This window comes from Sus scrofa, chromosome 14, assembly GCF_054392235.1.
Source record: "Sus scrofa isolate SSC_HxYL_T2T_F1_AM1 chromosome 14, Sscrofa_HxYL_maternal_Yorkshire_Landrace_v2.0, whole genome shotgun sequence".
In the NCBI taxonomy this organism is placed as follows: Eukaryota; Metazoa; Chordata; class Mammalia; order Artiodactyla; family Suidae; genus Sus; species Sus scrofa.
Window position 1 is genome coordinate 71,541,930 of NC_139396.1, and position 27,529 is coordinate 71,569,458.

At 53.8% G+C, this 27,529-nt stretch overlaps 3 protein-coding genes across 9 annotated transcripts in view; 1 reads left to right on the forward strand and 2 right to left on the reverse strand.

Annotated features, from left to right (window-relative positions):
* Positions 1-2,909: 2,909 nt before the first annotated feature.
* On the reverse strand, positions 2,910-9,491 carry CCDC116 (coiled-coil domain containing 116). Of its 5 annotated transcripts, XM_084994043.1 has the most exons (6): positions 7,597-7,697; positions 7,122-7,270; positions 5,880-6,443; positions 5,133-5,777; positions 3,289-4,038; positions 2,910-3,198 (listed from the first exon to the last, which is right to left on the reverse strand). In XM_084994043.1, the coding sequence occupies exons 2-6, from the start codon at positions 7,191-7,193 to the stop codon at positions 3,070-3,072; spliced, it is 2,160 nt and encodes a 719-aa protein (XP_084850169.1). In that variant the 5' UTR covers positions 7,194-7,270; positions 7,597-7,697; the 3' UTR covers positions 2,910-3,069. The 5 variants fall into 5 exon arrangements, with proteins under 5 accessions (XP_084850169.1, XP_084850167.1, XP_084850168.1 ...); XM_084994041.1 differs by having other exon boundaries at positions 2,910-4,038; XM_084994042.1 differs by having other exon boundaries at positions 2,910-4,038; positions 7,392-7,697.
* On the forward strand, positions 9,044-26,511 carry YDJC (YdjC chitooligosaccharide deacetylase homolog). Of its 3 annotated transcripts, none has more exons than XM_084992897.1 (5): positions 9,044-9,247; positions 9,334-9,493; positions 9,707-9,806; positions 9,883-10,060; positions 23,798-26,511. In XM_084992897.1, exons 1-5 carry the CDS (start codon positions 9,084-9,086, stop codon positions 23,820-23,822), a joined length of 627 nt encoding a protein of 208 aa, XP_084849023.1. In that variant the 5' UTR covers positions 9,044-9,083; the 3' UTR covers positions 23,823-26,511. The 3 variants fall into 3 exon arrangements, with proteins under 3 accessions (XP_084849023.1, XP_084849022.1, NP_001230491.1); XM_084992896.1 differs by lacking the exon at positions 23,798-26,511 and adding an exon at positions 10,528-10,813; NM_001243562.1 differs by lacking the exon at positions 23,798-26,511 and adding an exon at positions 10,232-10,813 and having other exon boundaries at positions 9,073-9,247.
* The window catches only part of UBE2L3 (ubiquitin conjugating enzyme E2 L3), a 48,265-nt gene continuing 36,137 nt past the window's right edge, over positions 15,402-27,529 (reverse strand). The window contains 2 exon segments of the mRNA NM_001185133.2: positions 15,402-15,809; positions 22,229-22,415. Coding sequence (NP_001172062.1) covers positions 15,655-15,809; positions 22,229-22,415 — 342 coding nt within the window. The 3' untranslated portion in view covers positions 15,402-15,654.

The window sequence follows — 27,529 nt, forward strand, 5'->3', positions numbered from 1 at the left end:
GGAGACACGAGGAGGGTTATGATTGGTCCACGCTTCCGAGGACTCACCAATGAGTATCAAGGGAAGACTGGGGCGGTGCCGAGCGGAGAGAGCTGGTGGCTCGCTCTGCAGGTGAGGGCGGCCCTCCCGTGGCCTCTGGGCCCCAGAACACCTGGTTCGCCTCTTCACGAAGGTCCTTGGCCCTAGATCCCCAGGACCTCAATCATGGTGTCTTCCTTGGGCCCTAAGTCCCGCAGCTGCAGGGTCTTGATGTTGCTCGACCACTGGATTACGTGGTCACAAGTGGACACATCTCAAAAACTCAGTCACCTGGTCCTTCAGTCCCTGGACCCCAGGATGGACTGGTTCCCCAGTCGCTTGGTCTTTACCCCTTCTCCTGCATTGGGTCACCTCAGTTCCTGGACCCTGGAGTTTCTGAATTCCTTGGCCACTCACTGACCCCTTCCAGGGCAGAATCTCATGGTCATTAGGCCGCTGGGCAGCAGAGGGAGCTGTGGTGTAGAGGATAGTGGCAGGTGGTCCCCAGAAAGCACCACCAAGCTGTCTTAGGAAACAAGAGCAGAGGGAGACCAAGTAACTGGGGACCAAGCCTCGGTTACTTTGCGTCCAGGGCTTCAGACCCATAGCCTTCTCAGAGGTCTGTGGGCTCAGTCTTCAAGGGGAGAAACTTACACCACTATTTATTCATTTGTGGAACATTCCTACGTTGACTTCACTCCAAGTCTTTCAATTCACCCCGTCTAGATGGCTCTGACTCCAAATCAGGCTGTGAGGCATCTCTCCTGCCCCAACCCCAGCACCCTCACCACCCTAATACAAGGCGCCTCCCACCCCTCCACATCTACCACCACCTCCTAGAAGAGTTCCCTGCTTCTGATAACTCAGGCCCCTCCAAGACATTTTCTACACAGGAAAGTGGTTTGTGCCTTAAAAATCATAAATTGGATCATGCCAGGTGTCTGCTGAAAGCTACCAATGGTTTCCTGTTACACTGGGAATGAGGGGATGGCAAGAACAGGGTTAGTAATCTCCCTGAAGGCAAAGAAAGGGTTCCAATAGCAGCAGAGACCCCAAGACTGAGTTGGGGAAGCCAATGTGGCTCCACTTGTAGTTTCTGGAGACTCATGGCTCCTCCTGGATGTCCCTTTTCCTGTATACCACATCCCCAGCTCACCTCATAGGTAGGTGCTCAGCACCCTCCACCTGGAGGCCACGGTTTGTCTCCAGGTTCAGATTCCCAGGCCCTACTCAAGGTGTAATAAGTGACAGGCGCGTGGGGGGGGTAGTTTGTTTCCAATCAAGTCTGCTAACAATTCTTCCCACTCTTGCAAGTGCCAGCTGCTCCTCTCCTCAAAGTATGGGGTCCCTCCCCCCATCCCCAACCTGGGCAGGCATCACAAGTGTCTTTGACCATGAGAATGCTGCAGAAATGCTGTTTGGGAAGTTCCAGCAGTCTGGCTTCTTCCCTCTAGGAAGCCAGCCACTGTTCCTGCTGGTCCCAGGCCAGAGGGACCACTGGATGGCCAGGGGCAACACGGAGAGAGATGCTGGAAGGGGAGAGGCCATGTGGCAAGTTCCAGCCATAGACTGGACCCCAGCTGAAAGCAGCCATTCTGGCTCTACCACTGCCAGCTGAGCCTGTCAAACACCAGTGTCATTACAAACACTGATTTTGCCTGAAGCCACTTGAGTCTCAGTTTGTTACATAGCCTGAAACAGGAGCTACGGGGAGATGTCTCTAGCATCATGTGCCAGTGGTGCCCAAAAGGGGCTGCTCCCACCCCAGGAACTGTCTCTAGACGTGTACCTCTGAGGCTGAGGTGGGGCATGTGCTCTACTCCCTTGAGACTACACAGTGGCACCTGGAAGCCAGAGGATATTGGGTGTGCCAACAGGGCCAATCAGCAGCCAAGTGACATGGCAGTCAATTGTGGCCCTGAATGGTGGTGATGGGGGCAGTGGGTGGCCTCAAGGTCAAATATGTGCTGTAAAAGATCCATGCTACAAGAGCTCTGTGGAAAAATGGGTCCCTGATCCCCCACCTCAGGACACCAGCCCCTCTGACTGGCAATGGAGCAAGTGCTCCCCGCCAAATCGCAGTGTATGGATGTGACATAGAGGGTCCTTCCTGCCTGGCTGCAGAAGCAGCTGACAGTGGCTATGTCCTCACCCATAGGCCACTGAGCATGGTCAGTCCAGGATGAGCTGGCCCGGCCTCCACATACTCAGCGAACTCCAGGGGAGGCAAGCCACACCAGGCTCCTGAAGTGGCAGCCTGCAAGGCGAGGCAGAGTGGAGTACCTCCAAGTGCTCCCTTCCCATGGGGTGGGGAGGAGCAGCCAGGGGCTGAAGCCTGGGTGAAAATGCCTGAATAGGAATGAACAGGCAGACGGGAGGAGGGTGCTGAGCTGGGGCCACCGAGCGGCTGGACACTCCAGGGCTGGGAGATGAGAACTGCCAGCCATAGCACCTAGCCATGCCCACAGACCCTTTGAGAAAGAGCTGTCCTGCCCAGGACAACTGCGGAAGGGTAGTTACATGGCAAGCCCAGGGCAGCCAATCCATAGCTTGACTGACCAGCAGCCCTGACATGACCTGCAGGGAAGAAGATTCAGGGGCCGGAGCCAGGAATTACAAATTAGGAAGGCACCCAGGAATGGGCAGATGGGCCCTGGCAGAGGAGCAGCCCTGGGGAAATGGGAACATGATGCATGGGGCCCTGAGGGAGCAGGAACCAGAAGCTCTAAGAGACTCAAAGAGCCAGGAATATGCAGACTGGAGTGGAAGAGAGCCACAAGCAGAGCACGTGAGGCCATGGGGCTCAGAGGGCCTTCCGCTGACTTGAAGGCTACCTTGGGGGCAGGTGCGCAAAGGGAGGCTGAAATCTCCAACAGGAAAACCAACTGTGCTCCATCGACACAAGTTTTATTGGTCCCATTGGCTACCCAAGAGGCTCAGCAAAGCTTGGCATGGGCACAAGCTGGCCTCTGCCCAGGGCAGCAGCTGGGAGGGTGGCATTCCAACAGAGTGGAGGAGCAGGACATTGAGTGCTCAGTGTGGCTCAGGGCTTCACGGGGAGTCACTGGGGCCCACAATTGAGTCTGCGGAGGGGCTGCCTGTGGCCTCCAGTGGAGACTCTGGGGAGCTCTGGGGCTCATCCTTGTCTCCAAAGAAATCGTCCTCCTCCACCTCCTCCCCCTTCTCCTCCACCTCCACCTCCTCCACCTCCTCCACCTCCTCCTCCACCTCCTCCACCTCCTCCACCTCCTCCACCTCCTCCTCCTCCACCTCCTCCTCCTCCACCTCCTCCTCCTCCTCCTCCACCTCCTCCTCCTCCTCCTCCTCCTCCACCTCCTCCTCCTCCTCCACCTCCTCCAATTCCTCCTCTTTGACCTCCTCCTCAATGCTCTGCTTGTCCTTCTTGTCCACTTTTTGCTTGGACAGATGGGAGGCCACGCTAGTGTCAGCTGATGTGGACACCTTGGGCTCTGGAAACCCACTGGGCTCCTGCCCTGCATCTACTGCGTTCTCCTGTGGGGTAAGCAGCAGCCCTGTGTCGAGGTGGGGTTCTGTGGTTTTGTCCTGGACCTTGGTGGCTCTGGTGGCCAACTGAGGCTGCACAGTGGGAGTCTCTGGGCTGCGCTGGGGGGTGTTGTGCTGGGAGGTTTCCTGGGATGCAGGCCGGGACACCCATCGTGTTGCCCTCTGTGACACCTGCTGGCTGCTCTGGGCCTCCTCCAGCCGGCGCAACAGGCAGCTCCAGTTGATCTTGGAGGACAAGTGGATGCGTGAGCCCTTCACCCTCTTGAAACCCAGGAAGAGGTCCATGAGTGCCTCGGTGACTGGGAAGGAGATGAAGCCCAGCTGCCCTGTGAGGTTCTTCTCAAACTTGTGTTTATAGATGAGCAAGGACACGGCCTGGTCCTTCAGGTAGCTGACCAGCTCCTCCTGCCAGGGGTTGGAGAGGTGGGAAACACTGCTGGACTTGGACAAGATGGAAGGCAGCGGCTTCTTCTTGGGGAACGTGTAACTTGGGCTCTGTGTGGCAGCCAGGGAGGAAAAGGCAGATATGTCATCCACTCCTGCTCCCCTGGGCACCCTCCCACCCAGACACCCTCCAGGTCACCCACATGGTGCTGCACTCAGGGTGCAGCCTTACCACATCCTGCGACTTCCTGAAGGCGAGGTGAGCACAGGCCCTGTGCATTGGCCCAGAACACACTTACCACACCGTTGACATGCTGGCCACACTGGTCAGGCCTGGGTGGAGGCCAGTGACCTCAGTCACAGTATCAGCTGAGTGGGAGCCTATACCACCCACCCTCTCCCAGGCCAGGGCTCAGAGGTGGAAGCATGCCTGGGGCTCAATGGGTGAAAGCAGAGTCAAGGGCTGTGCTGGGGAGCCACCAGGGTGAAGCCATCTCTGTCTCCTTACCCTTCCTGAGCAATGCCCACTGGGCAGGGAGGACACACTGTAGAGTCCTGTCCTGGGCAGAAGGACCAGAGGGAGCTAGACCACGAGTCCTACCCTGGGATCAGGCTACTGTCCACGAGGGACAGGACCTACCCTGCATGGGAGGGCCTCCAAGATTTATGTGCAAAACGTTAAAAAAAATACCCAGAATAAAAAATAGCCTTTATTCATCTTTGACAACACATGGCAGGAGCTAGGCTCAGATTCTTGGGGACCCTGTCAGCTCATTCCTGCTCAGGTGGTTTCCACAAGGGCAGGGCAAGAAGCCTGGACCTTGGGCACCTGCCAGTGATGGTGGCTGCTAGGAGCGATGGCTGTTGGAGCCCTTCCACTGCAAACCCACCCCTAAGACCCCTAGCCCCAATCTTGAGGAGGTCACCTCTGGACATAGCGTGGCAGGCGATGGGGAGAGGCCCCTTACTGCGGAGGTGTATGGTGAGAATGCAGGGAGGTGGTAGGAGGGGGAAGGGCAGGGAGAAGTGAATGAAGCTGAGCCCAGGGTTGGGAGGTGGGTCTGTCTGGAGGGCACTTCCAACACGACCCCAGGGCCAGGCAGAGTGAGGTGCAGGCTCCGCCAGGGCCGGGACCTCTGGCTGGAACTCGGGGGCCCAGAAGCTGGTGTGGGTGGTCTTTGTACTTTGGGGTCCCTGTCAGATACCTCGTGCCTGAGGTGGGGTGAGGGGACCTTGGGCTCTTCTGTGGGTGTCATCTCAAGCCGGAACCTGGTGTCCACTTGAGTGCTGGACACAGGGGAGCCACCTCCCTTGGGCTTGCTGCGTCCCCTGGGCTTGACGTTCTTTCTGTGGTCCACCTTGGGGCTTGATGCTGTGGTGGGCAGCAAATTATCGGGCTCCTCCCCATTGGTGGGTGTGGCCAGCTTGGAGTTAGACTCTGTGGTGGGTTCCCATTCTGATGGGAAGAGAGGGCGGCCATTGCGCCGGCAGGCACCACTGAGCTTGTCCACAGCCTGACTGACCACGTTCTGTAGGGCAGGGAAGAGGTGGTGCTCAGCCAGGAAGTCCAGGGTCCGATGGGGCTCTCGGATGGCGCAGTAGCCAGGCAGGTCAAAAGCCACCGGCTGGCTCAGCAAGGACTTAATTTGCTTGTTGAACTCTCGCTTGAGGAAGACCAGCTCCTGCTCTCCAGGCCCCAGCTCTGATGCTTCCAGAGTGCCCGAGCTCGAGCCCAGCAGCCCTGAGAACCAGGACAGGGGCGTCTCTGGAGTCCACTGGCTGCTGGCCTGGCTGTCAAGCGAGTCCCACGGCAGCGAGTCCCTGTGGGAGCAGCACTGCCCCAGGCCTTTCTGCAGAGAGAGGGAGACTTCTCAGGGTCGTCCGGGAGCAGCCAAGCAAGGCCTGGCCCTGGGGTCCACCCCCAACAACAGGGCTGGGACCCCAGTCCTCACCCCCCTGTTCTCCAGCTGTAGCAGCCGTTTGAGGCTCTTCTCCAGCAGGAGTCTGTCCTTCACGGCTGGCAGTGGGCCCAAGCTATGGGCATCCAGGGCACTGTCCCGGCACTGGGAGCCTGGCCAGCAGGCTCTGAAACTGCTGTGGGAGTCAGACATGGAGCTGGAGCAGGATGGGTAATTGTTGGGGTGCCCCACACAAAGACTGGGCCGGGTGCGGTGCCGGTGCACGGTACTGAGGCTAGGCCGGCTGCATGCCCGTCGCCCAACCTTTGGCACCTCCACTGGGTCCTGTATCTCCACCAGCGGCAATCCTGCTCCTGTCTTCATGGTGGCCATACGCTCAGTTGCCACTTCCACCACTGTCTGCAGGCTGTCCAGCACCTGGCCCTCAACAAGGAAATCCAGGAAGTTCCTAAATGGTCGAGAGCCCTTGAGGTTTCGGCAATGGCCACGGAGCCCTGAACTGCTCACAGGACTATGCATTGATGGCGGGTGTGGCATGTGGCCCACCTTGGAGGCTGGTCCCCTTTCCGGGAACAGAGGCTTCTTAGGTGGCTGCACCTGAGCAGACAGGCATGTTACAGTGGGCATGGATGCCCAATGGTGGGGAGGGGTCCCCAGGGTCCTCCTTGGACACAGGAGCTGGGTGGGGGGTGGACATTGGAAGGAACTAGATTTTGGAGTGAACCATCCCTGGGTTTGGATACTGGCTCTGCTTGCTTCAGGCTATGTGACTGTGGGCATTATGGCCCCTCCTAAGATCCATTTCCCCCTCCTGCAAAGTGGGGATGTCTTCTGGGTTGCCCTGAAGATTTCCTGACCAGTACATTTCACATATATAAGATGCCAGGGAAGTCTGAAAGCCAGCTTTTGCCTTCACACATGGAATGAACAGGCATCACAAAACTGCTCTGAGCCCTGTCTCCACTTCTGGGAGACTGTAGTCTTGAGCCCTGTGCACCCCATGGTTGCCTCTGCACCTGGAGCCATAGACATCATGCTCCAGCTCTGGGTCCCAGGCCACCATGCTCCTCCCAGGCTGCTGAAGGGGTGGGGGGGTGGGGGGAAGGGGTACAGAGAATAAGACTGAGATGACTAGAGCCCAGCTAGGGGGAAAGGAGTGGTCAAGGTGACAGGTCACTAAGAGGCCCAGAGAGGAGAAAGTGGTGATCTGGGGTGCCAGAACTGCTGGGGAACAAGTTGGAAGCCTCAGAGTTGGGCCCTACCTGGCACACTTACCCGAGGAACGTAGGTGGTGGGACCAGCCTCGTCGTCGGCCAAATATCCCGAATGGTGGCGACAGCTGGTCATGCTGCAGGTGGTCGGGCCCGATGCCCTCCTCCTGTCTCGTCAGTGATCAGTGCGGCAGTGCAGCTGAGAATTCCACTCTGTGCCAGGAGGGGAGAGAGCGTTAGGGTTCCCGCAGGCCAACACGAATCCGAGTCTCTGTCCGTCCGTTGGCTACTGTGTCCACCGCCCCAGGAGCCGGTGGTCCCTGGCTCCCCATACCCCAAGTCCTTCATGCATCCGGTCTGTCCTCTGCTAGGAGGCCCCTGGGCGTCTGTGCAGCATCAGTGTCCGGAGTCGCGGGGGCGGGGCGGTGCCCGAGGGTGTCTGCATCCAGTCTCCGCCCATCTCTGGCTAGGTTTTGTCCGCCTCCCTCCTCCCGGCCCCAGCGCCCAGTCATACGCCAGGCCTCTGCCGACCCGCTCACCAATCCCGCGCGAGGTAGGCGCCAGATCTGGTCGATATCCCTGCTCGATGCTGGGTGGCCACGTCGCTGGGTGCAGCCCGCAGGCCTGCTCATTTGCATGTAGCTTCCTGATTGGCTCGCGACCTACCGATCACTCGCCACAGCACAATGGTTGGGGCGGGTCCACATGGCTCCTCCCCCACCTGGCCGGCTTTGCCCCGCCCACATTCGCAGCAGAAGTGGGAGGTCTAGGGACTCGGTCCCGCCTGGAGGGGAGCCTAAGGGAAAAAGCCACGGACTCTCCCTCCCCCACCCCCCACTTGGTGACACAAGCACCTTCCTCAGCTCTTCTCTGGTTCGCGGACGGCTCCTTTCCAGGGTCCTCCCCTAGACCAGTGGGGACTCCCCAGAGTCTGTCTGGAGCTCAGTGGAAGGAGTCCCCACTCTAAATCAGAGACTAGCTTCAACTTCTAGCCCCGCTGTTTCCTGCCAATGTGACTCAATCTCTCTGATCACCCACTCCTCCTCTGTAAGTGGAGTTGAGCGCCATCCACATGGGAGTTTGGAGATTGAATCAAATCACCGTACAACACACCCGCACCGTGATTAGACCCTATCCCTCTCTACCTCCTCTCCCTCCTTTCCCCACAGCTAGGGATATTCCTCCTCTGAGAAGCCTACCCAGAGGGCCTGTCCCCCAAGAGAATCACCAGCCCTATCCCAGATTCTGCCACACTGTGTTATTTGTCAGATCACACTCCTTGGGGATAGCAAATGTGGTGCTCATCCTTAATCTATGATCTTTCTAATATCAGTAGGTGCTCAGCAAATGTGAATTTCCTCGTTCCAATCCGGAGACCCTCAGGGCTTATGGCCTTCCCAGGACCAGCTTCCCAGCAGAGAACGATGGTCGGTTGAGGTACCACAATTTAACAATCACTATTGAACACAATAGTCCTGCCAACTTGGTGACAGGCTCTTTGAGGTCTCCAATTCTTAAAATCCTTCCCCCCATGGAATGGGTATACCTGTTATCCTCGAACTTGGCTCTGTCCGCTCTCCTCCTGACCTAGGGGGCCAACCGATGAGAAGATCAGAGCCGACCAGAACTCTGGAGGCCGGTCCCAGCTCCACTGCTCTCTGCAGTCATGTAGGACAAGATACTTCCCCTCTCGAAGCCTGTTTCCTCAACTGTAAAACAGGAATGAAATTACAAGCTCCATAGGTTGAGCTCAGATACTGCACTGTCCATTAGGAAAATCAAGACAGCTACATCATTGGAGTTCCCGCTGTGGCGCAGTGCGTTAAGACTCACTGCAGCGGCTGGGATGGCTGTGAAGGCAGGCTGGTGGTTGCAGGGAGCCCGGGGACCAGCAGGCGGCGAGAACAAAGGCCAAGTGCCTGTGCGCCGGGTCCCTGCGTGGGGGCGGGGCCTCGGGGCATGCTTGGGGCGGGGCCTGAAGTGCCTGGACCGCGTCGCTCCTCCCCCAGCCGCGAGCGGAGGCACCATGGCAGGGCCACGCGTACGGCTGGTGGTCACGGCCGACGACTTTGGTTACTGCCCGCGGCGCGACGAGGGAATCGTAGAAGCCTTTCTGGCGGGGGCTGTGACCAGCGTGTCCCTACTGGTCAACGGCGCGGCCGCCGAGAGCGCGGCTGAGCTGGCCAGGAGGTGAGCGGCAGCCCCCTGAAGGGTCTGGGCGGGCTTGAGGGCCGCCGCCCGAGTCGCCCGTGCTCCCGATAGCTCTTCGCCCGCAGGCACCGAATCCCCACGGGCCTCCACGCCAACCTATCCGAGGGCCGCCCCGTGGGCCCGGCCCGCCAAGGCTCCTCGTCGCTGCTCAGCCCCAAAGGCTTCTTCCTCGGCAAGATGGGGTTCCGAGAGGCGGTGGCTGCCGGAGACGTAGTCTTGCCTCAGGTGCGCAGGTGCGGCTGCGGGAAGAAGCTTGCGGGGACCCTCCCCCAAGGCTCCGCCCCCAGAGTATCTTGAAACCCTTACTGGCAAGAGCCCGCGCTGGATGCCTCCCAGATTCAAGTACTGGAGCGCTCACAGGGGGCTGAGCCCATTGAGCGGGTCCTCCTCCGTAGCTGCTTTCAGACGTTCAGCTTGCCTGCGGTCCTCTCTCTTCAGGTGCGAGAAGAGCTGGAGGCTCAGCTGAGCCGTTTCCGGGAATTACTGGGCAGGGACCCAACTCACGTGGACGGGCACCAGCACGTTCATGTGCTCCCAGGTGCGAGGGATGGTGCTGCCAGGATGGCGTGGGCGTGTGCGGCACGAGCCTCTCCCTGACTCCGCCCCACCCTTAGGCGTGTGCCAGGTGTTCGCCGAGGCGCTGCAGGCCTTCGGGGTGCGCTTCACCAGGCTGCCGCTGGAGCGCGGGGTGGGCAGCTGCACTTGGCTCGAGGGCCCAGCGCGCGCCTTCGCCTGCGCTGTGGAGCAGGACGCCCGGGCTGCCATCGGCCCCTTCGCCCGCCATGGCCTACGGTAAGGTCCCCATCCCCTGCCTAGTCCAGGTCCCAGTGCGTCCTCCATTCACCTTGTTTCTCAACCTCGAAGCGGGTCAGGCAGGGACTAACGTTGTCCCCACCCCCATCTGGCCTTGCCCTGCCCATCGTGGTCCTGTGGTCCCTGCTCCTGATGCCCCTGCATCCGTAGGTGGACCGATGCCTTCATGGGTCTGAGCACCTGTGGCCGGCACATGTCTGCTCACCGTGTATCAGGGGCACTAGCTCGGGCCCTGGAAGGTATACCTCCACGCCGTGCAGTGACGGCCGAGCTGATGGCGCACCCGGGCTACCCGAGTGTGCCTCCAGCTGGGGGCTGCGGTGAGGGCCCTGATGCCTTTTCCTGCTCTTGGGAGCGGCTGCACGAGCTGCGCGTCCTCACCGCCCCGGCGCTGCGGGCTCGACTTGCCCAGGACGGCGTGCAACTCTGTGCCCTTGACGACCTAGACTCCAAGAAGTCCAGAGAGGGGAAGCCTAATGAAGCCACTCTGGAAACCTTGCTGGAGCCCTCCTCACCATGACCCTGGCAAAGCAGGCTGTGACTTCCTGGGCTGGACTCTGCCATCTCTGTACGCAGGTCCTGATGGCTCAGAGCTTCCGCAAGCCCTCTGGCTGCGGGTAGCAGCGGTGACCTCTGGGCCTGGGGCCTTCCAAGCACTGGGGGCTTTCTTGGTGCCATGTAAGCATCTTCCTTGGGCAGAGATGACTAATAAAGTAACATGTGTCCTGTAAACTTGGGTGTTTATAGACTGTGCCCAGGAAAACCTCCCAGACACAAAGGACAAAGCAACTCAGGCTGACAGAGGTCATTCCAGAAAAGTCCTGCAACATGCTCCACATCTGGTGTTGCTTATGCTTAGGCTCCTTTCATTCCTTTTTTTTGTTTTTGTTTTTGTTTTTGGGAGAGGGGTTTGAAGAATGTCTCACCAGTCTACTTTTTGGGAGGCATGTTATAATCTCAATTCTGACTTTGGAAGATATCTCCTATTCAAAGCAGCCCTTTGCCATCCTAGGGGACAGGCCTGAGGAGGTCCTGCAAATTTGCAGGAGTGTTTACGTTTTGCCAGGAGGGAAGGTCTTCTGTAAAAATGGAATCCCTGGTGAGGTGTGGATACCCTGTGCCTGGGGCTCCTGTGGCCTGGGTCAAGAAGATGCAGGGAGCAGATGGAACACCTTGTGGTCCTTCTTGACTCACGTAATGTCACATCACAGTGATGATGCGCAGGGACCAGTGTCCCCATTTTGCAAACCTAGAGAAGGGAGTCAGAGCAGAGCTCTGAAGCTTCCTGTTCATTTATGACACACACTGGGCCTTAGTCTGTGCCAAGCATAGAACCAAGGCCACAAGAGCTCTCTGCAGCTTTCTGAAGGGGTGAGGGTGTGGCCCCATCCCTCTGACTGGTGGCCTCTTCCCCCTCCTTCTGGCTGCAGCCTCTCCGCCACCGTTCCTCTGACCATGACTTTTCCAGCCACTGGCCCCTTTCTCCTGCCTTTCATCTAGCGGTGTGAACTGGAATGGCTGTGATTTGGCCCCTCCGGTTGTCTCGACTATGCCTCCTGGCCTTGGCCCACTGGGGTCTGGCCCTGCTCTCAGGCTGCTGGCTGGAGTTGGGCAGGGGTGGCCTAAAGGCAGCACAGAGACACCTCTCTTGAGGGGGCTCTGCTGCACTGAGGGGAGGAAGCAGCTATGTGGCTCTGGGGCCCAGGAGAGAGGTGTGGGTGACAGCAGAGAGACTTGGGGGTCTGCACAGATGCTAGATGAAGCTGTTGGAGGGGCTACTGTCACCCAGGAAATGAGAGGGATGAGCAGAGATGAGGGCCTAACCAGCCCTAGACCATGGGCATGCAAGAGCAGAGAGAAGAGGGGGCAGGCCACACTGGTAGGATAATCGGGGGATGGAAATCCACCTTGTCAGGGGAGGGAAGGTGCCAAGAAGGCAGAGGGCCTCAGGTGGAACAGAGCCCATTTTGGGGGCTGATCACTGGGGAGACAGGACATTTTTCATGTCAAACCTGCTGTGCACTGGATGGCCAAGCTAGGGGTTTACTGTTAGCCATTATTCACCAGGCATGGGGGATCAGCTCTGTGCCAGGCCAGGGCTGGGGGCTGGGACACAGCCTGCAAGGATCTCACAGTCTGGTACACAGATGGGGACAGTTGTGTGTGACCTGGGCTGCAGTAGGGGGTGGGAACACCAGCACAGCACATAGCAGTGTGAGGACAGAGGGAAGTTCCTGACCAGCCATCCAACCATCGGCTGTGGCCTCTGCAGTGTTGGATGGTCATGGTCCATGTGGCACCCCCAGGAGCCCAGGCATCCAGGAAACAGTCGTTTACCCAGAGAGGCCTGGGCTGGGCATTGCTGTGCAGGACCAACCTTCAGCTCCACTCCTGGAGGTGCCGTTCCCAGATGTGCATGAGGGAAGCAGGGGAGGAGGGAGAGCCAGCACAGACACACAAGGCAGGAAGAACTGAGACTGGCTCAGGCCTGCCCTGCTGGCTGTGGCACAAAGTGCTGCCAAAGAGTGACAGCAGGGCCCTGGCCAGAGCCCCAGTGGGCAGGATGGCTCCAGAAGCTGGCCAAGGTGGTGAAGTAGATGCGTGTTTTGAGCTGAATGAGGAACAGCACGAGGAAGGCAAGAGCATGGTGAGCAGGGGGTTGAAGAAGTTGAGGGTCCCATGGACTTGGGAGAGGGACTGGCTGTGTCTGGCTCACAGAGGGCCAAGTGGTGAAAGGTAAAAACACCGGCCAGGTGTTCTTGGCCAGGTCACTGAGCATGTCCTCTGAGAAAGTAGGGAGAACTGTGCCCACAGGGTGTCCTCAGTAACCAGGGACAGAGTCCCACTGAGGAACAGAAGCCCCCTACCCTCCCCACTTGCTGGTGAAATGACCCCAGAAATTCCCTCTGAGGCCTGTAGACCTAGCCGTCAGGGTCCCAGCTGGTGTCCAACTGCAGGCAGGGGACTCAGCTGATAATAAAAAGTTGTGTCCAGGGCACGAGCTGGCCTTGTGCTGAGTCAGCACTATAGCTGTAGTCACGGGACCAACCCTATTAAGCCATGAAGCGTTGTGTGTAGAAGTCACCACCCCTACCCCAACATCCAGGGGTTGCCCTGCAGCTGTTTCTGCTTTCCTTGGCATGGCCCAAACACTGTGTGCCACTCTTGGAGGCTGGGCGAGGAGACACCAAGCCTCAGCCCCACCCCCACGTCCCAGGGCACAGAACACTGGCACTTCCCACACACCCCGCAAGGAAGAAACCCACACAACCAGACCAGTGTCCGAGAGCATTTTTATTAAGGGCAGCAGAGCGGATCGCAGCATCTTAGAAAGCCTAGTCCCCACCAAGGGGGGAGGGGCGGGGGACTGGGCGTGCTTCGAGGAACCCCACCCGGGAGTGTGAATTCCTGAGTGGGCCCGGTCAGTGGGCTGCTGGCCAGCTCTCCCCTGCTCTGGAGGACCCAGCTGACTGGGCTCAGTAGCAAGGCCACCCCCAGCAAGCTCCATGCCTGCCCGAGGGCTTGGTGACTGCCCACAAGAGCTCCTCGGCCTCAGCCTGCTGCCGGAGCAGGCACCAGGTGGGAGCGGGGACCACCCACTGCCCTGATAAGGCCAGGGTATGAGTCCCCGAGGGGCTGCCAGCTTTGACCAGGGTGGACGACCTCCCAGTGGCGAGCGGAGAAGGGAGGGTGCGACAGGCGGGCAGATTTACGCTGGTGGAAATACGAAGCAATGGACAGTTTCCAAGGATGGCAACATTTCTGGATTCAGAGAAGCAACGAGAACAGATGGTGGCTTGTCTGGATAGCATCTGACAGAATTTGGCATTTTATTACAAATCTGCGTGTGGGTGAAATAAAGTCCATCATCACCTTTCTGCTAATGAAGAGACAGGTGTGGACTGCTGGCCCAGCGCCCCTGCCATCCCAGGGGCATAGGAGTCTCCAGAACCTGCCTCTCACGTACCTAGGACTAAGGAAGCTGAGTTCATAACACACCGTAGGCCCCACGCCTGCACAACTACACAAGGTCATAAGGCCTAACCACCACCACACCCACTTCTGCACAGATGAAGCCAAGCTGCCTCACAGGTCTGCAAGCCCCAGAAAGACCTCAAGTTATAGAAGGAAAACTAAAACAGAAAGCAGAGTTTAAGTTATCTCCACAGGATCTAGCCCCCTGAGAACCCAGAAGGGAAGTCCCCATGGCAGAAGTGGAGTTGGTGACACCCAGTGCTTGGACCACTGGCTCCCTCTGGGTGTCAGTGACAAGGACTCACTACTATTTCAGGGACAGTGCCACTTGCTTTGAGAAGACATTAACATTCAAATCTTTACAAGTTCATCTGATGATAAATTCTACGGTCAATTTTTATTTCTACAAAAAAAGGCAGTCAAAACAATATAAAACATGTAAAGGATATTACTGAGCGAGCTTCGAGTAGATCCTGACTCTGCGAAGGCCGTGAGTCCAGAGGGAGGAGAAGGCCATCCTGTTCCTTGGTTGGGCCGGCCGGACGCTCCGAAGGCAGGGCCAGCTAGGTGCCAGCAACCCCAGGCTTGTACCGGTACAGTGGAGAATGCCAGAGGGTCAGACCGTGCTGATGAAGGCCTGCTGCACCGAGGTGGCAAGAGGGAGCCCAGAGCCACGTTGGCTGGTCGGGTGGAGCGCGGTGACAGGAGAGCATCAAATTTCAAATGGACACTCTGGTTTTAGTCTGCAATGACCCGGACATCTTCTAGAATAGCTGCAGGGAGAAGCGCCAACCTGTGGCCTCGGGAGCCTCTGGTGAGAAATTCCTCCCACGAGTCCCCCATCCTTTGGCTGGCGGGCCCCCCTGGGACCATCACAGGCCTGGTGTTGGGGGGTTTCCCTAGAGGAGGCCGGCTGGGTTACAGTTCCATCACAACACAGACTTCAGAGGCTGCCCATCTGATCAGAGTTTTACAGAAGAGCTGGGCCTCCCTTTCCACGGCGTTTTTTTGGGAGAGGGGTGGGTGGGTGGAGGTGGTTGCTTGTTTTTTAAACTTCTTAAAAGGATGTTATAAGTCAGAGTCAAGATCTGAACTGACTCCCACACCAGGCTGTGCAGCACGGAGGAGAGGAGCAGACATGCCAGCACTGTCCCATCTCCTGCAGGAGGCGGTGCCTGGGCTTGGGGAGCCAGTGAGTGGAAAACAAACTAAATGCAAGAAGGTGGGAGTGGCAAGGGAAGAGGGGAACCACAACCTTTTTTTTCCTTTTTTTTCTTTTAAACCTTAGGGCTAAATATAAATTGAAGATTTGGGATAAATTTAGACAGGAAAAGAAACACCATTCTTTTAAAGTAGATTGAAGCAGTGATTTTTAAAACAAAGAAAACAGAACTAGAACATCTTAAATTTTTAATCCTTTCTTTACAGGTTACCTAGACCACTTCTGATTAAGAAAACTGTAGAAAGTTAGTAACTGCCACAAGCAGACGCCAGGCGGTGGCACATGTCAATTTTCCACAGAGTCCTGCTTTGCGGGGTGTCTGAATGCACTGCTCGGGGTCTCTGCTCACACTCGCTGGAATCAATCACGGCAGATTTTAGTCCACAGGTCGCTTTTCCCCATATTTCTTTGTAAACTCTTCAGCATTCTTACAGAATTTTTTACGGTCCTTAGAGTATTCTTCAGCTAGGTCAGCCCGGAGCGGGTGCTCGGGCTGGGGGTCGTTCACCAGCGCTATAAGGGACTGGATGACTGCCAAGAAAAGGACAAGGCACTGCTGGTTAGAAGGCCTCCAGGAGGCACGGCAAGAATGCAGCTTCCAGTAAACACCTACAGGCTTTTTACACAAAGCGGCCTCCCATTTATCCAAAATTCTAACCCCCAGAGTTCCCATTGCAGTTCAGTGGGTTATGAACCTGACTAACATCCATGAGGGTGTGAGTTTGATCCCTGGACTTGCTCCATGAGTTAAGGATCTGGTGGTGTGATTGCAGCATAGACTGGCAGCTGCAGCTCCAATCTGACCCCTAGCCTGGGAACTTCTGTTTGCTGCAGGCGTGGCCCTAAAAAGAAAAAAATCTAACCACCAGCATGCACCCATGGTTCCCCTGTGACTAGAAGAAAGTAATAGACGAGGAGTTACCGTCGTGGCTCAGTGGTTAACGAATCCAACTAGGAACAATGAGGTTTCGGGTTCGATCCCTGGCCTTGCTCAGTGGGTTGAGGATCCGGCGTTGCCATGAGCTGTGGTAAAAAACTGCAGACGTGGCTCGGATCCCACATTGCAGTGGCTCTGGTGTAGGCTGGCGGCTATAGCTCCGATTCGATCCCTAGCCTGAGAACCTCCATATGCTGCGGGAGCGGCCCAAGAAATGGCAAAAAGACAAAAAAAAAAAAAAAAAAAGAAAGAAAGAAAGTGATGGACGACAGCACTACAGTAGATGACTAACTGTACAGAATGACCCCTGCCTCCTCCAGGAAGCCTTCCAGTCCTGACACACTGGGGATGTCCCAGCCTTGTCAATTTCACCCCCTCCCAAACTTTGTAAACCTCAGCCAGGTCCGGCACTCCAACTCCTATTCTCAGGCAGGTCGAGAGCTTCTCCAGAGCAGGAGAACTACACTTGGTTCAGGGTACTCTCGCTCAAAGTGTGCTGTGAGCATGAGCTGACAGGCCTGAACTGTGTAAATGGATAATATGCCCACAGAGCTTTGAACAGTCAAGAAAGGTTCACTCGGAGTTCCTGTTGTGGCGCAGTGGTTAACGAATCCGACTAGGAACCATGAGGTTGCGGGTTCGGTCCCTGCTCTTGCTCAGTGGGTCAACGATCTGGCATTGCCGTGAGCTGTGGTGTAGGTTGCAGACGTGACTCGGATCCCGCGTTGCTGTGGCTCTGGCATAGGCCGGTGGCTACAGCTCCAATTTGACCCCTAGCCTGGGAACCTCCATATGCCGCGAGAGCGGCCCAAGAAATAGCAACAACAACAACAAAGACAAAAAGACCAAAAAAAAAAAAAAAAAAAAAGAAAGGTTCACTCAACCATCCTGTCTAAGCCCTTGGGGGTTGTAACCCTGAGCAACATCACACTGCCCATTCCAGAGGCAGGAGAACCCATAGCTCAGGGTGGGAGTCCACAATGCACCCCTAAAGGGCAGTAAGGCCCAGATGGGCTGGAGGGCAAGACTGGGATGGAAGAGCCAGGAAGGAGTAGAGGGAGGGAAGGGCAGCACGGGAGGCCCAGGAACCCCAGGCCCCCTCAGAAGTAGAGTGCACACAGCCTCCACACTTCTCACATGTCCCCTCAGTCACCCCACTCCCCATAAGGACCAGCACCCCACTGTCCCAGCAAAAAGGCCCCTCTCCTTTGGACTGCCAATGCCAGGTGGCTTTATTGGGAGCCTATGCTTTTCATTCCAGCATCACAAGGAATGGGCTAAAAAAGCATTCAAATAGATTCATAGACAGAGAAAACAAACTTACGGTTACCAAAGCAGGAAAGGAGGGGAGTTTGGGATTAACATATACACACTGCTATATATAAAATAGATGACCAACAAGGACTTGCTGTATAGCACAGGGAATTCTACTCAAATCTTGTAATAGCCTATATGGGAAAAGAATCTAAAAAAGAAAGCATATATGGGTGCTCCCTTATGACTCAGTGGGTCAAGGGTCCAGCCTTGTTACTGCTGTGGCTTTGGTTACAGTGGTGGCACAGGTTGGATCCCTGGTCTGGGAACTTCCACATGCCATAGGCGTGGCAAAAAAAAAAAAAAAAAGACTTACCTGAAACTACCACAACCCTGTACGCCAACCACACTTAAGGAGAAAAAAAAAAAAGCTATTTGTTCTTCTTTCCCCTTGTTTGCCATTAATCCACATGGAGCCTAGATGATTCTTTGCATAATATATTGCTTTAAATCACATCAAAAATATATTTAGGAGTTCCCATTGTGGCTTAGCAGAAATGAACCCAACTAGGTTCCATGAAGATGTGGGTTTGATCCCTAGCCCTGGTCAGTGAGTTAAGGATCCAGCATTGCTGTGAGCGGTGGTGTAGGCTGCAGACATGGCTCGGATCTGGCATTGCTGTGGTGTAGGCCAGAAGCTGTGATTCGAGCCCCAGCCTGGAAACTTCCATATGCTTTGGGTGCAGGACCCCCCCCCCCCAAAATTAAGATTACCTACTGCAGTAAACTGAAGGCATCAACAGACATTAAACAAACCCTGCAGCTGCCTCTGGTCCAGCCAGAAGAAGCAGCACCCCAAACCAGGCCTCCAATCGGCACTTGCCAGCACTGCAAGAGCTCTACCCCAGCTTGCTGCCCTCTGAGACTTCTCCACCCCACTCTCAACCTTTCTTGTTCTTAACTTTTGGGAAGCCTGAATCCCACTAGCCCTACAGTGTAAATAGGGGAATCCCCATCTTTGTCTGGAATTAAAAATGGCTCTGTGGCAGAGCTGACAATGATGAGTTTCAAGTTTTCCTCTATTATGGAAAGTCAGGCTCTCTGCCTTTCATTGGGATCATCTCTCTCTCTCTCTTTCTCTCTCTCTCTTTTTTTTTAAAGGGCCACATTTGTGGCATATGGAAGTTCCCAGGCTAGGGGTCCAACTGGAGCTGCAGCTGCCAGTCTACACCACAGCCACAGCAACAAGGGATCTGAGCTGTGTCTGCAACCTACACCACAGCTCACAGCAATGCCAGATCCTTGACCCACTGAGCGAGGCCAGAGACTGAACCCACATCCTCATGAATACTAGTCTGGTTTGTTACTGCTGGGCCACAACAGGAACTCCTCCTTCGATCATCTTAATACCTAATGTATCAGTATAAACCATTTGTCAATCACTAAGACTTGCTTTTCAAAAGATATGCACTTGGAGTTCCCGTTGTGGGGATTTGCCCCTAGCCTGGAACCTCTATATGCTGCAGGAGAGGACCCAAAAAGCAAAAAAAAAAAAAAAAAAAGATACGCACTTTGCAAGTTTGCAGTTTGTCTAATTTTTTTCTGAGAACTTGCTTTTATTTATGCAATCAAGCCTACATATTTTCAAGTTTACTGTGTAGTTCAGATGGTATTTCATCCCTTCTCTGTTCCTCTGGGAGCTAACCCATAATAAGACCCAGCTGAGCTCAGCTTGTTTTGACAGAACACTGAGAGCCACAATGCTTTTCAAACTACAACCATGGCCACCTCGTGTCATTGTCACTTACAGGACAGGAAACTTACGTTTTACAAATGACCAAGCCCCGGATTCCTGATCTCCTCCTTGACCCTAAGGCTACTCAGAAGCATGTTTTCCCTCCAAAGTGTAGGGGTTTTAAAACATTTTCAAGACTTACCAGAGTTTCCGTCATGGCTCAGTGGAAACGAATCTGACTAGCATCCATGAGGACGCAGGCTTGATCCCTGGCCTTGTTCAGCGGGTTAAGGATCCGGCATTGCCATGAGCTGTGGTGTAGGTTGCAGACTTGGCTCGGATCTGGCATTGCTATGGCTGTGGTGTAGGCCAGCAGCTACAGCTCCAATTTGACCCCTAGCCTAGGAACCTCCATATGCCAGCCAGTGCGATCCTAAAAGAGACCAAAAAAAATTTTGGCTATGCCCAGGGCATGCAAAAGTTCTTTGGGCCAGGGATCAAACACCTGCTACAGTGGTGACAATGCTGGATTCTTAACCCGCGGAGCCACCAAGGAACTCCTAACATTTAGTTGTTTTTAAGATATTCACCAAATTGTGCGACACCACCACTATTTAACCCCAGAACATATTTATCATCCTCAAAAGGATACCCACTCTTATTAGTTATCACTTCCTCTTCCCCTCCCCCAGCCCCTGACAAACACTAATCTACTTTTCAATTATAGATCTGCATGTTCTGGATATTTCATATATGGTTGATTCTCATTATTTGCAGCAGTTATGTATTATAAAGTTGCTGTGAATGCTGAATTACAGTGAACTCTGAGTGACCCCAGGAATGACCAGCTATAGAACCACCTAGTAGAGGCCAGCCAACCTACAAAATGAGAAATAATGAACTGTTACTTTAAATCACTAAATTTCAAGGTGGTCTGTAATACCATTAATAAGTAACAGAAATATGGGGACATGCTGTCAGATGCCAGGGACAATGTTCCTGACGTGTGTGAGGATGAGATCAAGGGCCATGCCAAGACAAATCTACAGAATGATCTTCTAGGGAAAAAACCTGCCTCCAACAGAAAACAGCAATTCTGCCCATCCCTGCATGTAGAATAGCACCCTGTTTAAGATAAAATGTTTATCTTCAAAACCTAAGTCAACAAGCACAAAAATAATGAAAAACCTCTCTTAGGGAGTTCCTGCTGTGGCTCAGTGGACATGGACTCAACTAAGATCCATGAGGGTGTGGATTCGATTCCTGGCCTTGCTCAGTGGGTTAAGGATCCAGTGTTGCTGTGAGCTGTGGCAGATGAGTCTCAGATCCCATGTTGTTGTGGTTGTGGTACAGGCTGGCAGCTGTAGCTCCAATTCGACTCTTAGCCTGGGAACTTCCATAGGCCACAGGTGTGGCAATGAAAATCAAAGACAACAACAAAAAAATCCCCACACCCTGGAAAAGCAGAGCATTTTGGCTATGCACCTAGATCTAAACCAAAAGAGAGGACTAATGCTGACACAGCGCTCTTAGGCACCCACCCCACCCCCACAGGAGCAGGCAAAGCCTGTGCATTTGAACCCAGCTCTAGGGTGGGAGGAGACCTGTAACCTTGTGGTCTGGCCACCTGAGCAAATGTAACAGCTAGATTCCAACATGGAGCTAAGAATTTATATAGAAAAATCAGGAAGCTCCTGCATAGTGCAGCAGGTTAAGGATCTGGCATTGCCATGACTGTGGCACAGATTGCAGCTGCATCGCAGGTTTGATCCCTAGACTGGGAATTTCCACATGCCCAGGGTGCGGCCAAAACAACAAGAACGTTGTCAATCTTTTATGGATATCAACCTGTGTCTGACCAAGTGCCAAGTCCCCTGGAGACCCCTCCGTGGCTCCACGCTCAGCACCCACTCCTTTCTGCTACTCAGCTGTGGGAGCCTAGTGCACACTTTTCACAACGACCATTTCCAGTGAGCCTTCCCGTGTGAAAGGCTTTTCAATCCATCTTCCAGGGGTTCTGCTAGAAAATGACTGTTCATATCAGTCACTGAAAAAAAGAAACCTGCAGCCTCTCAAATTCCAGCCTCATGCAATCTCTTTAATCTAAAACAAGACTGTGAGACACAACATTGTAAACAACTATAATTAAAAAAAAAAAAAAAAAAAAAAAGAGTTGCCACTGTGGTGCAATGCGACCAACAGTGTCTTGGGAGTGCTGGGATGCGGGTTTGATCCCTGGCACTGTCACAGCTGGGACTTAGGTCGCAACTGCAGCTGGTTTCTGACCCCCAGCGTGGGAACTCCATATGCTGCTGGGTGGCCAAAAAATTTTTAAAAATTTAAAAATAAAGAGACTGTGAGTAGTTCAGGGAGTCTTATAAGAAAGCCACCACAAATATGAGATTAGGATTACAAAAGAAAGCTCTCTAATTGAGAATGAAAACTAGATACAGTCTATAACAAAGTCAGTTATTGCAGGGGTCAAAAGGGGGGGCCAACCACAATACTGAATCAAGTACTTTTCCCAAAATGTGCATGGGATGTACGTTTACAGAGTAGCACACAGACACAGGGACCCAGGGCCACATCCAATTCTCAGGAGTCCCAAACCCACCAAAGTTACCCATGAGCTTTTACCTGGGCACACAGCCCTCAAGTCTGGCTGTGCCCTCTCACAGTGACCCTACTGAGCCCTCTCCACCGCCCCAACCCACTCCCAGGTCTGACTTCAAGTGCTGTTGTGAGACCACTTCCCCCTCCAGGCAGCCCCACAGACCTTCAGGAAAACTCCCAGGGACAGTGCTCATGCCCTGTCACTGCACTGGCAGCCAGTGCTGGGCTGGCCTATGTGTGTCCCCATTGGGTTGCAAGCACAGGAATACCCGTGCAGGGGCACAGTTTAACTGAGACAAGCCATGACCATGGGACTGGTGGCCTGATCAGTCCTGAGCACTGGGGTTGGTACAGCAGCAAGGAGGCCCTGCCTGCAGCAGTGTCCCCAGAAAATGTAAGAAGACACCTTACCTTGGTCGGTTTTGGTTGCTGGCTTCCAGTTTTCAGCACTAATTACCGGCAGGCAGACCTGCCCCTTTTCATCGATGTTGGGGTGATAGATCTTCGTTTTAAACGTGATCTTCGGTGGTTTGAATGGGTACTCTGCTGGAAAGTTGATTTCAATTCTGAAGGCCCCCTTATCATATGGAGGGTTGTCCTGAAGGGAAAGAAAAGAGGTCAGAGCGAACCTGTAGCTGAGACAGGAGTGTTCTAATTGTTTACCTGAAAAATTAATTTGTTTCAAGAGGTTATATGACCTGAAGTCTCATCACCTTCAGGGAAACAACAATTTCTAGAGACCACTTCCCCCTCCAGGCAGCCCCACAGGGGCTAAACTGTGAAAAGGTCTAAGATTAATGCCCTGGCCTCTTTATCTTTTTTTTCTTTTTTTTTTTTAGGGTCACAACCACAACATACGGAGGTTCCCAGGCTAGGGGTCAAATCAGAGCTGCAGTTGCTGGCCTGCACCACAGCCACAGCAACACCAGATCTGAGCCACGTCTGCAACCTATACCACAGCTCACGGTGATGCTGGATCCTTTAACCCACTGAGCAGGACTAGGGATTGAACCCACGTCCTCATGGATGCTAGTTGGGTTCGCTGCCCTGAGCCACAACAGGAACCCTTTTTCTTCTTTAATAAACTTATTATTTTTTTGAGAGGTTTCAGGTTTACAGCAAAACTGAGAGGAAAGTACAGGATTCTCCTATGTCCCTCCTTCTACACACACAGCCTGCCCTCCCATCAAAACCCTGCAGCTGAGTGGTGCCCGTTATGGCTGACCAACCGCCACGGACACACCCTCATCCACAGTCCATGGCAGCTTCACTTGCTGGTATCATTCCCTGAAGCTGGAATCACAGACTAAGGAGTCTTTTCAGCTGGCTTCTTTCACTTAGTAATACGTAAGATTCCACCATGGCCTTTCTTGGCTTGTTAGAACACTTTTTTTTGGTGATGAATATTATTCTCCTATCTGGATGGACAGTTTATCTATTTACCCCCTGAAGGATACCTGGCTGCTTCTGGCAATTAGGAATACAGCTGTTGTACACATTCATGTGCAGCTACTGTGGGCATATGCTTTCATCTCCTTTGGGTAAATACCAAGGAGCACGATTCCTGGATTGTAGGTTAAGAGTATGCTAAGTTTTGTTAACACTGTCTTCCAAAGCGGCTGTACTGTTTCACGTTCCCACCTGCAACAGCGGAGAATTCCTGTTGTTTCATATCCTTGCCAGCACTTGGTGTACTCAGTGTTCTGGAGTTCCACTATTCTCACAGGTGGGTAGTGGCACCTCATTGTTTTAATTTGCAAATCCCTAATGACATGGTGCTGACTACCTTCTCATACGCTTATCTGCCATTTGCATGTCTTCTTTAGTAAAATTCTTTCAGATTTTTTGCCCATTTTAAAATCAGGTTCTTTGTTTTCTTATTATTTTAAGAGGGTTTTTTTTTTTTTTTTTTTGGTATATTTGGGGTAACAGTCCTTTTTTAGATGATGTCTTCTGCAAATATCTCTATCTTTTTTGAAGGTTCGAAGAGTCACACCAGGGGTAAATAAGAAGCCAACCTGGACCAGACTGAGTGCTGACAGGCCAAAGAGGTGGCCGACTCCAGATCCTGGCCAGAGTGGTCATCCCAGAGTAAAGCCAGAACCCAGCTGGACAGCTGGTCCCTGTCTGGTCACCAGGCAAGGCCAGCACCATATCCCACCCCCTTGTGCTTAGGATCACTCTAGCATTCCAGGCCTGCACACTGATGGCCCCAGGGAAAGGAGCCAGCCTCTCTCCAACTCTCCATCTCTGAGCTGAGCAAGCCCTCTGTCTGCTTTCCCTCATACTCCAGCTCTTCTGGGTCCCACCTATCCCACCCCACCTGAGAAGACCAAGCCTCAAGGGACATTCTCCACTTCCCTGCAGGGGAGTGAAGCTGGCACACCCCAGGTCTCCACACTGTCCCCCATTTTGTTCCCACCCAGGAAGGTAAAATTAGGGAGGGCTGAGGGGTGGGAGACACCTTGCAGGCAGAGAGGACCCAAGACTAGGATGGCAGGGGCTTAGAAGGGGCAAGACAGGAGGCTGGGGCCACATTTAGGGGTCTGAACCGCCCATCTGAGTAGCAGGGTGTGTGCAGCAGGGTGCGAAGGCAGAAGATGACTGCATGGGGAAGGTGGGGCCTCAGGGAGCAGATGTGGGAGCAGAAGCTGGTTAACAGGGGCCCGTGTGAGCGGCAAACCTGCGCATATCTGGGGGAGGGTGGGCTAAGGCTGGACTGGAAAATTGTTTCACCCCAACAAAATGTCCCCTAGTCTTTCTCTTTTTCTTTTTTGTCTTTTTAGGGCCGTACCACCCATGGTATATGGAGGTTCCCAGGCTAGGGGTCAAATTGGAGCTATAGTCACTGGCCTACACCACAGCCACAGCAACACCAGATCCAAACTGCATCTGTGACCTACATCACAGCTCATGGCAATGCCGGATCCTTAACTCACTGAGCGAGGCCAGGGATCAAACTCGCAATCTCATGATTCCTAGTCAGATTCGTTTCCACTGCACCACAATGGGAACTCCCCTAGTCTCTTCTTTAGGGAATGCAGAATTCTCTAGAACACTATCCAGAAGTTAAAGTGGCAGTAGACCCATCCCAGGCCCTAACCTGCCTGCCCACCCGAGTCACTCCACATTACCAGCAGCTCACAGGGGAGCTTGGAGAAGACTGCTTTGGGATTTTCAGAAGAGATTTGCTTAAGCCACATAAAAAGCTTTACAGTATGACTTCTGGAAGTTGAGATCTGCCAATCTATTCATTCATCTCCCAGGACCAACCAGCTGCCCCAGGGTGGCCACCTGCCCATTTGCGTGCCAGGAGCTGGGAGACAAGGGAGAGTCATGCTGGGATGCTCATGAACACTTGTGGCGCAGTGGGGCGGGGACACATAGCAATCTGTGCTGCCTGCCATGTCTGCTGCCCACAGCGACAGCTGTGCAAGGCAGGACAGGCCGGGCTGCTTGCTCCCCAGGGAACCTGGCTAAGCACAGCTTAACTCCTCTGAGCCTCTGTCCCTATCCAGGGCTCTGGTGACCAAAGGGGTGGCTCAAGTGTGTGCAAATCACACAAACTGTCAATCAGTCTATCCATGTGTCCATCCTAGCGATTTCTGTCAAGGAAGTTGTGCAAAAATTCAACAGAGGACATACTTCTGGATTAAGGCCTAAAACAGCATGCATGAGTTTCCCACGTTAGATGTAAACTCATTCTGTGGGAAGACAGCTCAGAAACTGGAAGGGACCCCAGGGAAAAAAATGTTCTGCTGTAGAAACAGGGTGTTCGACATTTCAGGAATCTGCCTCAAACTATCCTTCTCTGCCTGGGAAGTCTCGTGTCCTCTCCACCAAATGAGCACCCCCAGACCCCCAGACTGGTTCCTCACCCGCCCTGCCAGTGCACAAGGCCAGGCCACAGCCGCTAAGACCAAGAGGGTCTCCCTTTGCACAGCACCAACGCCCCTGCCCCCACCATGTGTCCACTTTGTTCCTTCCCATAGCAACCTGCTGAGAACCCCAAGGCCCACCTGTACCCCATGTCATTTCTTAACTAACCGAAGACCTAGAGTCCTTCCAGCACCCCCATCAGTCAGTTTTGTGTCACCACAGTAATGTTTTCCCTGTGACTCAGTGAGGACATGACATAGCTCTCTGGCTGCCACACTGAGTCCCTGAGGCACTGAAATCACAAGAGCCCATGGCAGGTCCTAGAAGGATGTCCATTTCCTAGAAGGCTGTCCACTAGGGTGACGCCAGGCTCGCCCTTTTCCCTAGCAAGGAGGATGTCTAGCCCAGGTCTAGTCCAGACCTGCCTGTGACAGGGGGACAAAGAGGAGGACTCCCTGTTCCAGCGCCTGAGGCTGGTTTCCATGCTCTCAGACCTTCACGGTCTATTCCAGAGTGTGGTCAAAAGCCAAAGCAAGCTCCTGATCTCTGAGCCCCCTTTGTAAATTGTGAAGTATTCATCTCTCTTATCTGTTCTGAAAACAAGCTTCCTGGTTGCCTGAATCACAAAATTTGCTCAATTAGCAGATTCACCTTCTGCTAATTCTGCTTTCTAAGGATGACTTCTTTGCACTGTTCTCAATAATTTGGTTTGTAGGACTTTCCATAGTACAGATCTTTGTCAATGAATACTCAAACATTAAAAAACCCCATCATATTTCCTTAAAAATAAATGTTAGTGGAATTAAGTATTCTTAGAACTGACTCTCCAATCTTTCATGACCAAACTACCCCATGAATATATTTATTTATTTATTTATATTTTTTATTTTTGGGGTCTTTATAGGGCCACAGCTGCGGCATATGAAAGTTCCCAGGCGAGGGGTCGAATCGGAGCTACAGCTGCCAGCCTATACCACAGCCATAGCAACACAGGATCTGATCCAAGTCTGCAACCTACACACATAGCTCACGGCAACACTGCAACCTTAACCCACTGAGCAAGACCAGGGATTGAACCTATGTCCTCATGGATACGAGAGTTGGGTTTGTTACTGCTGAGCCACAATGAGAACTCGTACATCTAAATTTAAAATCACAGTCTCCTTTAGACTGAATTTAACAAGAACTTCCCTCCTAAACTCATGGGTCATGGCATGATCCACTTTCCATCTCAGAATGGAGGTAGCTGTCCTATTATTTCTCATTGAAATAAAATATTCACACCAAAAAAGTAGTACTAGACCTTCCAGCCCCAGGATAGGGCTGTGAGCCCCTGTGGCAAGCTCTTCCTGCTGGATGGCTGCACCAACTGCTGTCCCTGTTTAAGGAACCAGGGTTCTGGGAGGGCGGTGCACAGAGGCAGGCTTTTCCTCCCTGGGGCGGTAGCAAGATGACTTCATGTGCAGCTCTGGGTCAGAAAAGAGGGTTTCCCTCCTGCAGCCTCAACCACTACACCACGGCGGGAGAGGAAAGAAGCTCCAGAAGGCACCAGTGCAGGAGGGAGGCCAGAGGTGGTGTGGGGACGCAAATGCGAAGGGGCAGGCGCAAGAGGAAGGGCCAGAGCTGCAGGCAGTGAGGGAAGGACACCAAGCCCTGTTGGTTTCCGGTGCTCCTTGCCTCCCCCACCCCCATCAGAGCCCAGGAACAGAAGAGAGAAGACCAAATTCCTTCCTGGCTTCAGGCAGCTTTGAAGTTTTGTTACAAGTGGGGAAAAAAATTTTAAATTGAGGTGAAATTATCAGAAAGTGCACAGCCCCCGTGGCATTTAGTAAA